The sequence below is a fragment of the Symphalangus syndactylus genome, chromosome 21 (genome assembly GCF_028878055.3).
Source record: "Symphalangus syndactylus isolate Jambi chromosome 21, NHGRI_mSymSyn1-v2.1_pri, whole genome shotgun sequence".
Classification (NCBI taxonomy): Eukaryota; Metazoa; Chordata; class Mammalia; order Primates; family Hylobatidae; genus Symphalangus; species Symphalangus syndactylus.
The window spans coordinates 16,025,524-16,039,659 of NC_072443.2; the positions used below are offsets into that span (position 1 = coordinate 16,025,524).

Sequence of the window (14,136 nt, forward strand, 5' to 3'; positions counted from 1 at the left end):
GGACTTTTAAGAGCATGATCAATTGCACCAAGTATTTTTGTAAAAAACCCTAGTCAACCCATTTGTCAATATGATATGTGTACCCTATCATTCATAAGTGTATGTTCACTATTAGCATGTTGATGCAAAATCATCATCCACCTTGTCAGTTGACTGATTCTAAAGCACAGACCACATAGTTTGATACTCACCGATTATTATTGGCTGTGGCTCACTCTTTACTCCAACCCCTGCACTGGTACTAGCTGCAACCTCTACCCGGTATTGAATACCTGGGAATAATCCACCAATTATTACGGACCGAATGGCTGCATCCACAGTTTTGTTGATATGGAATCGCGTTTCATTTCCTAGACACCAGATCTACAGAAATGGAAAGTGAATAACACATGGATATAATATTATCGTTTCTGGTAACTATAACTGATCAAATATTTTTTAATCGTAACCTATCTATCTTCTAGGCTTATAGAAGTTTTGTAAATGACATCTTCTAAAGCCCAACCTCTGCAGTTTATTTGTAAGTGTTATGTAAGTGTGTTTGTGTGCACATGCACCTGTATTAAAGGAAGAACAATAAGGGAAGCTGAAACTATGCCATGTTCATTTATATCTTATTCTCAGCACTGAATGCTCATAGTGAGTAATTTAGAAAGCACAGTGATTTCTTTAACACCTCTGGTATGTGGTCTTTGGTTGCAAATGGCATTTTTGTATGGATTAAAACACATAATTTCCTCGCTTTATTTATCAAGATTTATTATGCATATAATCCACTAAAATATGATTATAAGTTGTAATATCTAAGGTATACAGGTAGACATCTAAGTAATTTATATTTCATTTAAGAAAATATTAACTTACATAGAAGTGGTTAACAAGATTAATTGACCTAAGTTATAGGTATTGACTAAAATGAAATTAAGCCAATATTTACGTTGACAGCCATAAATCTAATATTGATCAACACATACCTACACACACATACACATTCATGAGAACAAAGTGGTGGCAAGTCTTTAAACATTGATGTTAAGGAAGTTAGGCTTTTATTTCAAGTAGGAATCCAATTTTAGGGCCTCTTCTTGGATATAGAAATTGTTCTGATAAAATGTGTTATGAAAAGAAATCCACTGTGTATCCACATTTGTATTCATATAATACAATATTTTAAAATCTACAGGTAGACACATATGTAGGAAAACATATGATTTGTTTCAGAGCAGGTAAGTTCCCAAAATTTTTCAGTAAAAAATAATTCTTGTGAATCATGTGTTTCTTTTCTTGATATATGACATCTGTGTTCTTAGTGAAGGAATATTTAGCTCTTACCTACATATGCGCTTTGAAACCAAAATATGACAAGTCTGTAGAGAGTGAGAACGTTTACAACTTATGGAAAAAAAGTTCATCATGTTGTAAAAAAAAAGTAACAATATTTAACTACATGGAAATTTAAGATATTTAGTGCCAAATGGTACAAAAATAAATTCCTAACCTCATTAAAACACACACGCACACTCAAACTCACACAGAGTAGATAATTTGTTACTCTGTTAAAACAATGTCCTAATGCTTATAAAATCTTAGAATCTATGTAATTATTGTATTGTAAAAGCATTTATTCTTATGTTTCTTAAGCATGTGTCTTTACAACATGATAGAAATCATTTTAACATAAATCCTTATACATTTAGTCCATTCATTTGCTCTAGCAAGTTGACCTTTAATAAAATTCTATGTAAAAATTAATATTTCCTTAGAAATAAAATTTTATCTGCAAACTTTCAAGTAAAATTATTCAGCTTAATATTAAATACCAACTCTGAATTTTTTAGGTGAAATGGGTGTCTAGTTTTATATTGTTGTATTGTATTAGATGTATAGAATATGCTATTTTCAGAAACTTAGAAATATTTATTAATAGATGATACTAATAGATCATTTATTAATAAATTATAGTTTTGAATTTTACAAAGATTAATGAGGGGTTTTTCATTCACATGTGGTCTAATCACAACACAAACAGAATCTTATTTTGAAAACTTAGACATACTTTCTACGTTAAACACCAAATGATGGCAATGAAACAATGACATATGTTTCTAAACAGCCAAATATTCATCAGTTGAAAAATGAGACAATCAACTGTTTTTCTTGTAAGTCAGTATTTTGTAAAATGTGTTGTTTTGGTGGCTTTTTTCAGGTGAAATATTCTACACAACCTCAATAAATAGACAAAAGTAGCATCTAGAGTGAGAGTCGGTGCTGCCACAACCCACTCCACCTCTTTAACCCCTGAAGCATCTTTTTTTCTGAGAACATGGTTTAAAAACAGCTGCCTTAAAGCCTCTTATGCAGAATTCTAATAACAAAGATAAAACCCATTTTCTAGGCTTCATTACCTACCCTGTGCCCCATCTCTTTAAATCCTTGAGGTTGTAGAATCACACTATACAGAAAACCATTTCACTGGTGTGGTTTAACTGTTCAACTGGGTTTGTGTGATCTGTGACCTTGAACTCAGGTTCTAATACCTATGCAATTGTTTCATTATCTGTCACACAGAAATATAAATAAAAACTTTGCACTTCAACTGAATGGGAGAATCTTTAGAGATGTTCCTCATTTGTGAGACACTAAGAGTTCTCTGGGAACACATGAGAGCTGCCCTTCTTCACCCGGGTCCTACCTTGTATTCCTGGATAATTCCATTCTGGTGATCTGGAGGAGGAGGGTCCCAGGAAACACTAATACTTGTGCTATTGTAGCTTCCAACTGTCAGTACAGTGACAGACTGTGGAGGGGCACTTGGGGCTGTAGAGGAAGTAATTAGAAGAAATGCAAACTATAAGCCTTGGTGCGCGTTCGTGCTACTTTCAGAATATGAGTATAAAGACAAGATGCAGGCAGCTCTGGCTTCCAGGAGTTCTGAATGCACCCGGTGTTCAACAGTGACAGTTTTTTTGAGAAATACTCTTTAAATACAATATCTAGATTTAGAGCAAATGCAACAGCTTTTGTAATATGCTCTCAATAATAAATTTAGCAGCTAACATTCTAATAAGCGTTTTCTGTACACCCCGCACAGAGCTAAATGTCAGGTTTAATTCTCACATTAACCTCAGGAGGTAGAAACAACTCTTATCTCGGTTTTACAGATGAGGAAACAGAAGGTTACTGTAAGACCCTTAGGAAAGTCAAATAGCAAGTCAGAATTCGAGCCGGTGTGTGCCTGATTTTAGAACTTTACTCTAATAGGCTGTCTTTCTAAAAACAACCACAACTTCTTCTAACCAAAATTATTCTGAGAGGATATATTCCAGTATTTATCACACGCTATTTCTGAATGGTGGCATTATTGACAGCTTTTTTGGTATGCTTTTAGTTTGTGCTTACTAAATAAAAACAGAAACATAACTATAAATGTCATCAACACAGAAAAAACTTCTTTTTCTTCCCATACTAGGAAAAATAATTGACTGCTATAAATTCACCCATAAGTTAAGATTGAAAACGTATTTTATATGGATGGTCAAGGGACTCTGATGATAAAAATGAAAACAGTTCATGTTGGGTTAAATGTGAAATGGGAAGATTTTGATTTCCTACAATAATTCTCTGCCTTTATAGCTTCTCCTAAACTAATTACAACCATACTGAGAAAAGGCAAGAGAGAAGCTCTTCCTGATTTTCGATGGCCGCTTCTCTCATTTAATGTGTCTGAGAACTAAGAAATAATAACTTTGTGGAAAAATTCATCTATTCTCAGTGAGTCTCCGAATTAAAACCAAACGTGGGGGTAGTTAAAGTCATAGTATTACATAACATACTTCTTGACAGTTTAAAATATCAAATAATTTGGTGGTATTAATGGCTTTTTATATAGAATCATCAACGCTTGCATAGCTCTACACGGTTTAGTTTTTTGAAACTATCCTAAATATCCTAAAATATATTTTAAAAGCCTGACAGCAGATATCCCATGTTTTGTAAATATGTCATGACATATTTCACCTAGGTATAGCCATATTTGCATTGAGATATAGGACACACACAGCAACATGTTAACACAGTACTGCTCTTTTCTATTCCTCTTTGTGACAATAAAGATTGTGACAATATGACACGATGACATAAATCCGACCACGTGTCTACGAGCCTTGCAGTTATTAAGTAAACTGCATTGAAAACCAGGACTTTCAGAATGGGTTTCCCATTCACCTTGCTGCTGGCTCGGCAAGAACACCGTGCCTGCTTCCTGACAGGTCAATTCTTCCAGGACTCAGCTTCTTTCTACGGATGTGAAAGAACCCAAATCACTGCTCATCATTCCCAGACACAGCCCAGCTGAGTTCCATTTGTTACTGCCACATAGCCACAGAAATTGGAGATGAATGTACACCCAACAGGGACAAATGTCGAATCCAGAGGAAAAGTCTAACTGCAGTGAAATGGATTTTGGAAATAGGCTTCAAACAGAGCATTCTGTGTTAAGGTTACCTGCTCCACTCATTCATACTACCAATTTGCAACACAGAGTGAAATTTAATGATGAATAAAGATATGATGATCATGATTTTTATTTTTAAACATGTTGGCAAGGAGAAAAGATACTATTATAATTACTGGTAACTTTTCAATATATCCTAAAAATAGATTAATGATGCCTTTTTAAATATGCATTTTTGCCCCTGCCAGTGTACCACACTGCAAAACAATGGGAAGATGACATTTTTGCCATGTTGTGTAAGAAATGTATAATTTAAGAGCTCTTTGGTCAAGCACATAGATGTTAACGTGGGCAACCTATATACATTTTTTTAAGGCTTCTCTTATTTTGTATGAAATGTGTTTAGAGAAAGGGCTTTTTACAAGAGTTGTGAGCAGAAAATTAATACAAAAGCAGAATGGAGGGATTTATTTCATTTGGCATCTCCTTTTTTTTTAACTTTAATGAAAACATTTATTATAAGCCTTTTGTTTAGTGAAAGAGATACTACTAAATGAACTGGTGGAAAGCTTGTGTTCATCACAGATTGACTTTAACATACCTTTAGGTAAGAAAAGGTCCAAAGTAGGGAGAACGAGGGAACTTCACTAAGAGGTAAGCTACTGCAAATACGCAAGTGCCCTTCCTGATTAGAAATCATGGGTTTGACTGGCAGTGCCCACAGGAGAAAGTGGCTAATAAAAGAAAATGTCACACTTAACCATAACAAAAAAAGAGTAGTCACAATGAACAGCCTGTGTTCTCAAATTTCCAGTAGTCTGTCTTTCATGATCCAAATGAACTAAATCTACACAAAATATAGGGGAATATTTAATAATCCAATTCAAGTGAACTTAAAAACATAAGATTTGGTGCAAATGGTTACTTAAGAAAAATTCAAATTACATTAGTGTCCTTTTTTCTGTTTGTCAGACTCTATAGAATTCTCAGAATAAAAGGAGAAAACAACACTTCTTCAGTTTACTTTTAGGTGATATCTTTCCATTCTTCTAAGGAAGATAATAAATAGGTACTGTAACAGAAATTGGTTTCATCATAAGTTTGATTTATATTCGAAATCTGAATACTGACCTTCTTCAGTAGTACGAACCGTTTTAGATTCACTGTCCATTCCTTGGAACTCATTAAAATATGGCCGTACTTTAATTTCGTAAGTCACCCCCTTTTTCAGGTTGACTAAGACAGCACTTCGTTCAGTCGGGACTTTGGCATCTAAATTCTGCCATGAAGATGTCGCCTGCAGACCTGAAGTCTGACGATACATCACTCGGTAGCCTTGGATAAACTGGGGTTGGCGATCAACCTGAAAAACATAGAAAAGGGCATTTGAAACTAAAGGAAAGTATTTTAGACATCACGACGAATTTGTCCTCTTTTCATTCGTCCCTATTTCTGTCCTCATAACTATCATCTGAGTGATGTCGTGACTTTCTAGCTAACCTCTCTGCTTCTAATAACTTCTATCCGTTTAGAGTTCAGATTGCTCCCAAGATTGTTTCCAAAATGAAGATTGGAAGAACTCTCTCTCCTGTTTAAAATACCTCACAGTATCTAAGATACCAACCTAATTAATTAAGATTCCTTGGATTAGCACAAGGGCTTCTCAAAGGCCAGACCTGCCAACATCTCTAGCTTTATGTCTCCTCTGCTTACCCTTTTTCTGCATCCAACAATTCCCTTCTATGTGGCTTTATATGCAATATGCCCTTTGTCAGGGATTTCCATTCTCATCCTTTGTCTATTCACTAATATCATCACTCACTCAAAACACATGTTTTGGGTTCCTACTCACAGGTGCCAGAAATTCCGCTGCGCTCTGGGGATAAAATGGACAACGAAAACAGAGTCAGCCCCTGCCCTCATGAGCTGAGGTGAGAAGATGGAGTCCAGGTAGAAGGTAGGAGTGGTCTAATAATGACTGAACCATGGTCAAGTTACAATCATTAAAAAAAAAAAAGCATAAACAAATGGTCAACATTTGTTGAAATGTTGAAATTTGTCGGCAGGTTATAAACAAAACGTATTCTTTCATGTATTAACTACTAACATCTCTTCTTTAGTTGCAGTATTGTTTTATTTATTTTTAATTGAGGGCACCAAATGAATATTAGCTAAAAATATTGGCTTTAGAAAGTTAAAAATGCAGAGCCTCAATAAGAATATAGTGGAACAAAAGGAAATATTGAGAACGTCCAAACAAGAAAACTCCCTAAATTAAGTGAGAGTGTTTGTGTGTGTGTGTGTGTGTGTGTGTGTTTCTATGTATGGCTAATTCCAGTTTCCCAGATAAGTCTCAACAAGTATGAATTCCTTCACCCACCTGAAAGCTTTCTCACCCTCAAAGACTTTCTGAAGTTAGTGCTACACTTGTATGAGGTCAGATAAAAAAACTGAGTCCAGGTGTAATATGGAAGCCGGTGATCGGCAAGTCCTCATTCGTGCTACCAGTTTATGTTTCTACCATTGGACACATTTTTTGAAAAGCAGGAGTTTTTCTGACACTATGAAATAAGGCAACCAAGAGGCGAAAAGTTAAATTTATGAGAGCCAAAGAGAGATGACTTTCATCAAAACTGTCAGTGTTCAAAAAAAACCCCTGCAGTATATGTTAAAACAACATTAAGTTTGCATTTTATAAACTTCTCTGCGTTTGCTTTAAGTGAATTTATATACTGAAAGAAGACATAACTCACAATAATAGCTTGTTAATACTGAAAGAAGCAAGCTGTGTTTTTAAGAAGAACATTAAGCAGCTGTTTCCAGATGAAGGGAGTCTGTAAATCAGGGTAAATTGGTTTTATCCATGTTTGGTTTTCATTAATTAAGTGTTTTAGGGACTTTATGAAGCTAATGTTTACTACAAAACATTGTTTTGCACACTTCAGTGTACACTATCGTCAGCCAGTATATCGTATGGGGCTTCTTCATAGTTAAATAGTTTAACTTGATTGTGTGCAGTGGCAATGCATTTTTTTTTTTTTTCAGGAGGAAATTTGTTGTTACAGGTGGAAGCAGAAATGAAAACACTGAACATTTACTTTAAAAAAAATAGGTGAGATTTTTACTGGATGTGTGTTCTACCCCACTAAATTTTGGAGCTCATTTTGACAGGTGGTCATTTTCAAGTTAGGCCATATGTTTGTTACGAGTTTTATTAACATTCTGATTATAAGAAAGAGGATTTTCTTTTAGAGTTGATTACAATTAGAGTCTGACCACAGATTCATGGGTTTATATATTTTTTTAAAATAGTATTTTCTGAAACATGAATAAAAAAAGAGTTGTCTTAAGGAAAAAGTAAAATGATTACGAGAACTTCAGGCTTCCAGCCATAGGTCTCAATTTGAATTAGACGTCAACCTCTTAAACTTTCTGAACCTCAGTTTACTTAATTTGCTCACATAATACCCATATCTCAAGGGCACAGAAACAATCAAATGACTGATATAAGTGAAAGCATTTTGCTGGCTTTAGAGATGCACAATGATAAAACATAATTGTTCAGGAAGCAACAGGCTAAAAAGGAGAGGGCCTATATGTGGCCCTAAAATCAGCATTCTAGTTAAACTGTTTAAGTGTGATGCTTCATATTTACCTTTTCCATTTACAAAACAAAACAACATAACAACTCAATATAAAGCAAAAATTCAAAGTGAATTTTCTTTGATGGATTTAGCTGCTAAGGGTCTGATCTGGTTTTAGCAGACTTCTGAAATTCTAGTTTGTCAAAGCACTCTTTTCAATCTCTGTGGAATAATGCTTAATGGGCAAAGAGTATGTAATTCTTTTTGTCCTTGAACAAAACAAAGACAAAAGGTAAAGCTAGAATAATCACTTTTCTGTAAGTGACTTATTGCTATTTGTCTTTGTGGAACAGCAGGTTTCTTCTCATTTTTGCCCACACTCATTCTAAAAGCAGCCATTTTAGAAAGCAGCTGTTGCTAACTATTGTTGCTTCAAGTTTACCCTGGTGAGGAGGGGGACAGCCAATGGTCTCTCCAGTAGTTATGTCTTGTGCCTTTGGTCATTAATCCTGCCAACCACTGGGAAACTTCCTCAGCTGGCCCAAAACCTAATCACATGGTGGATTATTTCTCTCTGCAACCCCAACACTTCTGCAAAGCAAATGCTAACATTTTGATAATTTAAATAACACATGCAGTTAGTAAATCGAAAATATTACACCAATAAAAGAGCTACACAAATTATTTGACCACTGGACACACCCCAGTCTGACTTTATTTCACTTAATTTACCTCTTTCAAATGCATACTTATGTCATGTGCAACTACAAAGTCATAGAGAACAATATGCCGTGATATTAACTGAATTCTTTCTTTTATTAAAAAAAAGTGTAAAATATATGAAAACAACTGATTTGATCATTCAACCAACAGTTATTAAAAGAGTACTTCATAATAGACAGTCTGCTCTGAAAAAAACAGAAATGAAAGCAATTGGCTGTAGCCTCACAGAAGTTACAGCCCATGACGGGGATAGATGTGCAAACTAGTAATGATAGCTTCTTGGGGTACAGAGATGAACAGACAATGTCCCCCTCCTGGAAGAACTCCCAGTCTACTGTCATGCAATTTTGATCTAATGCTATTTACTCTTGAAACTCAGTGACTTTAAAGTGATTAACTTCATCAACATAATGACTTTGATTCTTACCCAAAGAATTCCCACATTTAGATGCAGCTTTTAAAAGAACCCCCCTTATAACTTTCAACAGAACAGAGACTTTTTTCAATTGAGAATGAGGAAAAATACTACTCTGTGAAAAATACAATGTTCCTTTGGCTTTGTTAGTTGTGTATCTACTCAAGGGTACTGAAAGATAGAAAAGGCATGGCAGATAATACCCCCTACTGTGCCACTGTAAAAATGATAATGTAATTGTGTTCCCTTCATGGGAACAGAAGAATAGAAACCAATGTATGCAGAAAATAGAATAAATCTATGCAAAATTATGTCAAAACTGGAATAAGTGTAATCCTAATCATAATTACTCGTAAAACATTATAAACTTAGTCTTATTTTTAAAATATATGTAACCCAATTTTGTACTCATAAACCAATAATTTGACTGATTATGTAGTTTGCTTTAAGGAGTAACAATATGGAACAATAACAAAAAAAGCCTGAATAGCTAAGGCAATCCTAAGCAAAAAAGAAGGAAGAAGGAGGCTTCATGCCACTCAACTTTAAACTACATAACAAGGCTACAGTAACCAAACTGGGAGAAAATGTTTGCAAATTACATATCCGATAAGGCATTTGTATCTAGACTATATAAACACTTATAAGTCTATAATAAGAAGACAAACAAAATAGAGTATATAAACACTTGCAAGTCTATAAGAAGACAAACTCTTTGTCCAAAAATGGACAAAAAGTTTCAATAGACATTTCTCTAAAAAAAAGTTCAATTAGGACATGAGAAGATGAACATGATTAGTCATTAAAGAAATGCAAATCAAAACCACAATTATATACTACTACATACCCACCAGAATGGGTATAATCCAAATGGCAGATAATAATAAGTGTTGGCAAGGATGTGAGAAAAAAATGGCAAGGATTTGAGAGAATCTGGAACACTGAAACATTGCTAGGGAGAATAGAAAATGCTATAGCCACTTTGGAAAGCATTTCGGCAGTTCATCAAAATATTAAATGGAGAATTACCAATATTACTGAACAATTTGTAGGTTTATACCAAGATAAATGAAAACATGTGTCCACCCAAAGACTTGTACTCAAATGTTCATGGCAGCATTATTCATAATAGTCAAAACTGGAAACAATTCGAGCATCCATCAATTGATGAAGGAATAAACAGAATGTGAAGTATCCATAAAATAGAATACTATTTGATAACAACAAGAAACAAAGTCTGATACACGCTACGACATGGATGAACCTCAAAAGCATTATGCAGAAAGAAAGAAGCTTAGACACAAAAGACCATATATTGCGTACTCATATGAAAGATCCTGAATAGGCAAATCTACAAAAACATAGAGTAGATTCATGTTACACAGGGCTATGATAGCGGAAATGAGAATCACTGTTAACAGGCACAGGATTTCATTTGGGGATGATGAAATTTTCTAAAATTAGATTTTGGTGATAATTTTAAAACTCTAAATACACTAAAAATCATGAAGTTGTTCACTTTATGGTATGTTAATTATATTGCAAGAAAGCTGTTAGAAAATTCAGAAGACAGAATATGCCATGTTTATATAATAATCAATCTATTCTTACTATGTTTATTCTAGTAACTTTTTAATTTGTTGATTTTCTTTACTGTCATTGATTACACCTTGATTTTAAATGGTGAGAATTTTTATTATCACTTTTTGTTCATTTGCATTTTCCATGTTTTGCTTTCCCTAAGGAGAAGAGATTACTATTAATATTGCCTTTGAAAACTTACCGTCCATGTGACCTGAACAGTGGTGGGAGTCAGTACAACTGGATTATGAAGACGGACAAGGACATCTCCTAGTTCTTTCTGCACTTGCCTGTGGTCCACTCCTTGTGCTGGTGGGCTGATATCTGCAGTTAGATAAGATAATCATTCCCAATTTTAAAAAATTCTTATTAAAATTACAATTTATTTTATGTAAATCAACATCATGTCTTTAGAACTAATTACAGGGAAACAAAACTAAAACTCTTTTGTGACAAAAGCATTTAAGCCCATATATAAAAATATACCACTGTGGTAGGACATAATGAGAGATGATATTGATCTTTATTAAAAATATATTAATAAAAGAGTATTTATAATGCCTCATCGCATTCAAATGCAGACACACTGTTGTATAAGATCACTTATTTTCTTACTAAAGGATAAAGTATGTGCTGTAAGACTTCTCTACAGAAGTCTAGAAAGATCTCTAGAAAGATCAGCTTTGTACAGATGTTGGTGCATGGAATGATTTTCTGGATTTGTAAATTGGAATATATCTAAAGACTGATGTAAGGGACCTGTTAATCCCTTGTTCCAGTTTGCAGGTTGTGTTTTCTCCTTGACCTACTTCAGTCTGGGAGCATGGATGGAGAAGTAATGGTGGACTAGGAAAGTGAATTCTGTCATTAAAGGTAAACAGAGTTGGGGGAAGAGGGGAAACAGCTCCTCAAATTTGCAAAGATACTTTTGACAGAAATAGTTATCATACTGATAACATGTTCTAAAGTAATACATTTTGAGCAGTACTCTAATACCTGACACGAGGTCATGCAGCCATTTTTAGGAATAGTGGTGGGGAGAAGGGAAGAAAGAAAGGTGATGTTTAAAATATTATACCCTCAGTCACATATTGTTATGCCACCTTATTCATCAGTCTCCTAAGTACTATTCTATTTCTCTATACGATGGTTTATATTCTTGGTCCATTAAGAAAAAAGGATAAAGTATAGGCTGTGTCCATTAAGAAAAAATGATAAATTATAGGCAGCTAAGTCCATCAAATTGATATTAAACTTGAATTTTACACATACTCAGATTAACTTTTTAAACTGGTACACAATGTTGTTGAATTGTTTTTCTCCAACTACTGTATTTAAGAAAGGAAGTCCAATTTAAAGTTATTTATTTTCTTAATCCTGTTTTTTCTTATTATCTCAGGCTACAATGCATGAGCACTCTCGCAAAAGTATTTTTAAGAAAATTTCTCAGCTATTACTTAAATTGGGAGCACTAACTTAAATTAGGTCATAAATAATTGAGAATAATACTTAGGTAATGTTTTTCCAGTTCTACTTTTTTTTTTCATTTTTAACATAAACAGTAAAATGAAGTTTTACTTAATTTGGAAAAAAGTCCCTTTATGTGAATAACATTAATCTATGCCTATATATGTATGTTCTGTTTTGATGTTGATAATGCAAGTATTTGTACTTTTAATGAAATAAAAGATTTCTAGATTCTCTATTTTTTAATACCTTTGAAAAATAAGAGTTCACAGTGCAAAGTGTTCTTTGAAAAAGACGAAGTGCTTTGCAGATTGCAAAGCTGCTGAAAGTGTGGTATCCAAAAATAATCCTGACTTTCAGACACAACACATGGGTTTTCCTATTAAGTATTTGTTAAGAGCACAGAAGTCTTTTACTCTATATATTCTTTCCATTGGAACAAACCAGACCACAAACAACTTCTCATTAATCTTTCTTGACCTTTTCACTGAGAGTTATTTTATGAGTCAAGATTTAGTGACTAGCATAGTTATCGAATGATCAAAAAGGTCTGCCAGATACAATCACACCAAATATCTTCCCATTCTGATCTCTCTCTACCTTTCATTGGCTACACACAAAAACTATTTCTATGCACAAAGGTATAAATGATCACGGTACTACAATTTCTTGACTTAAAATTATACACATCTTCCATTTTAAGTTCAATAATAAAATTTACACACTTAATTCAAACACAGTAAAAAGCAATTGGATTTAAGGAAGGTAAAATACAACTAGGTTCAAATTTCAGATTTTCAAATTCCTTGTTGTGCTTTTTCTTTCTCAAGAGACAGGTTCTTTACCTACAGGCCCTTTATCATCATGGAAAATTAATCACATTACTGCTCAGAGAACAATAGCAAAATGGCATTCCCTCCTCCCTTGACTGTCATCATGTCAGCAACGTTACAAAGTCACGTGGTGACTTTATTTCACTCGATTTCTTTCAGGTGCCCTTCTCCGTTATAATAGCATGCTAGGTACTATCACTGAACTACATTGTAATTATAATAATATTTTATGGCTGTATGGTGCTTTTCATTGCATAAAAATACTACTTTGAATTATATCTTGTTCAAAGTCTTTTACAAATAAGAAATAATTAACCCTTTCTGAAGAGCCCTGTGGGAAGTAGATTATAACAAATAATAAAATTACCGTTTCTATTTTATTAATTTCTTTTACCTACTTGTCAGAAGGGAAACTAATGTAGCATTGTATATTAAACCTCAGACTCCAGTGACTTCTCAGTTTGAAGAGACAGGCAATAAGGATAAAATTATGAAATCTTCCATTTTGAAATTATATTTTAATATTCTGTGTGTATTTTACATTATAGTCGAAAGAATTGAGTTCTTTAGAAAGAAAACTTGATTTCCTGCTTTCTGTAATAAATTGCTCCTTTAAACATCTGATTTAACGAAATTCATTGTAGCAGTGGTTGTAAAACTTATACATCAGCATCACAAGGAGGGTTTGTTAAAACAAACACTGGGCCCCAACCTCAGAGCATTTGAATTTGAGCCTGAAAATGTGTGTTCCTAACAGTTGTAGGCTATGCAGATGCTGCTTACCCAGGAACCATATTGTGAGAACCACTGCACTATAAAAACAGAATTCCGAAACAATAGGACATAATTTTTATACCTCTATTTGGGTATTTGTTCATTAAAGACCACCTTTCTGTTTGTGTAATTAATTTTAAAGAAGGAGAAATATTTTCCTCCCTTTGAAATATAGTGAAGCTCTAATTTAATGAATTCATTCTACATAGAGGTACCTAATTATTTTGTTTATTTTTTGCTGAATAAACTCGAAAACTCCAGAAAGAGAACACATCTCACCAAGGTAAACAGCAAGCTACCTTCTCC

General features: G+C 33.9%; 1 protein-coding gene across 19 annotated transcripts in view; it reads right to left on the minus strand.

Moving 5' to 3' along the window:
- Positions 1 to 14,136, minus strand: part of ROBO2 (roundabout guidance receptor 2) — a 1,378,235-nt gene that overhangs the window by 70,849 nt on the left and 1,293,250 nt on the right. For all 19 annotated transcript variants that reach the window (XM_063630541.1, XM_063630549.1, XM_063630540.1 and 16 more), the window contains 4 exons: positions 10,959 to 11,080; positions 5,585 to 5,816; positions 2,693 to 2,817; positions 192 to 363 (listed from right to left, as the gene is read on the minus strand). In XM_063630541.1, coding sequence (XP_063486611.1) covers positions 192 to 363; positions 2,693 to 2,817; positions 5,585 to 5,816; positions 10,959 to 11,080 — 651 coding nt within the window. The remainder of the gene's footprint in view (positions 1 to 191; positions 364 to 2,692; positions 2,818 to 5,584; positions 5,817 to 10,958; positions 11,081 to 14,136) is intronic.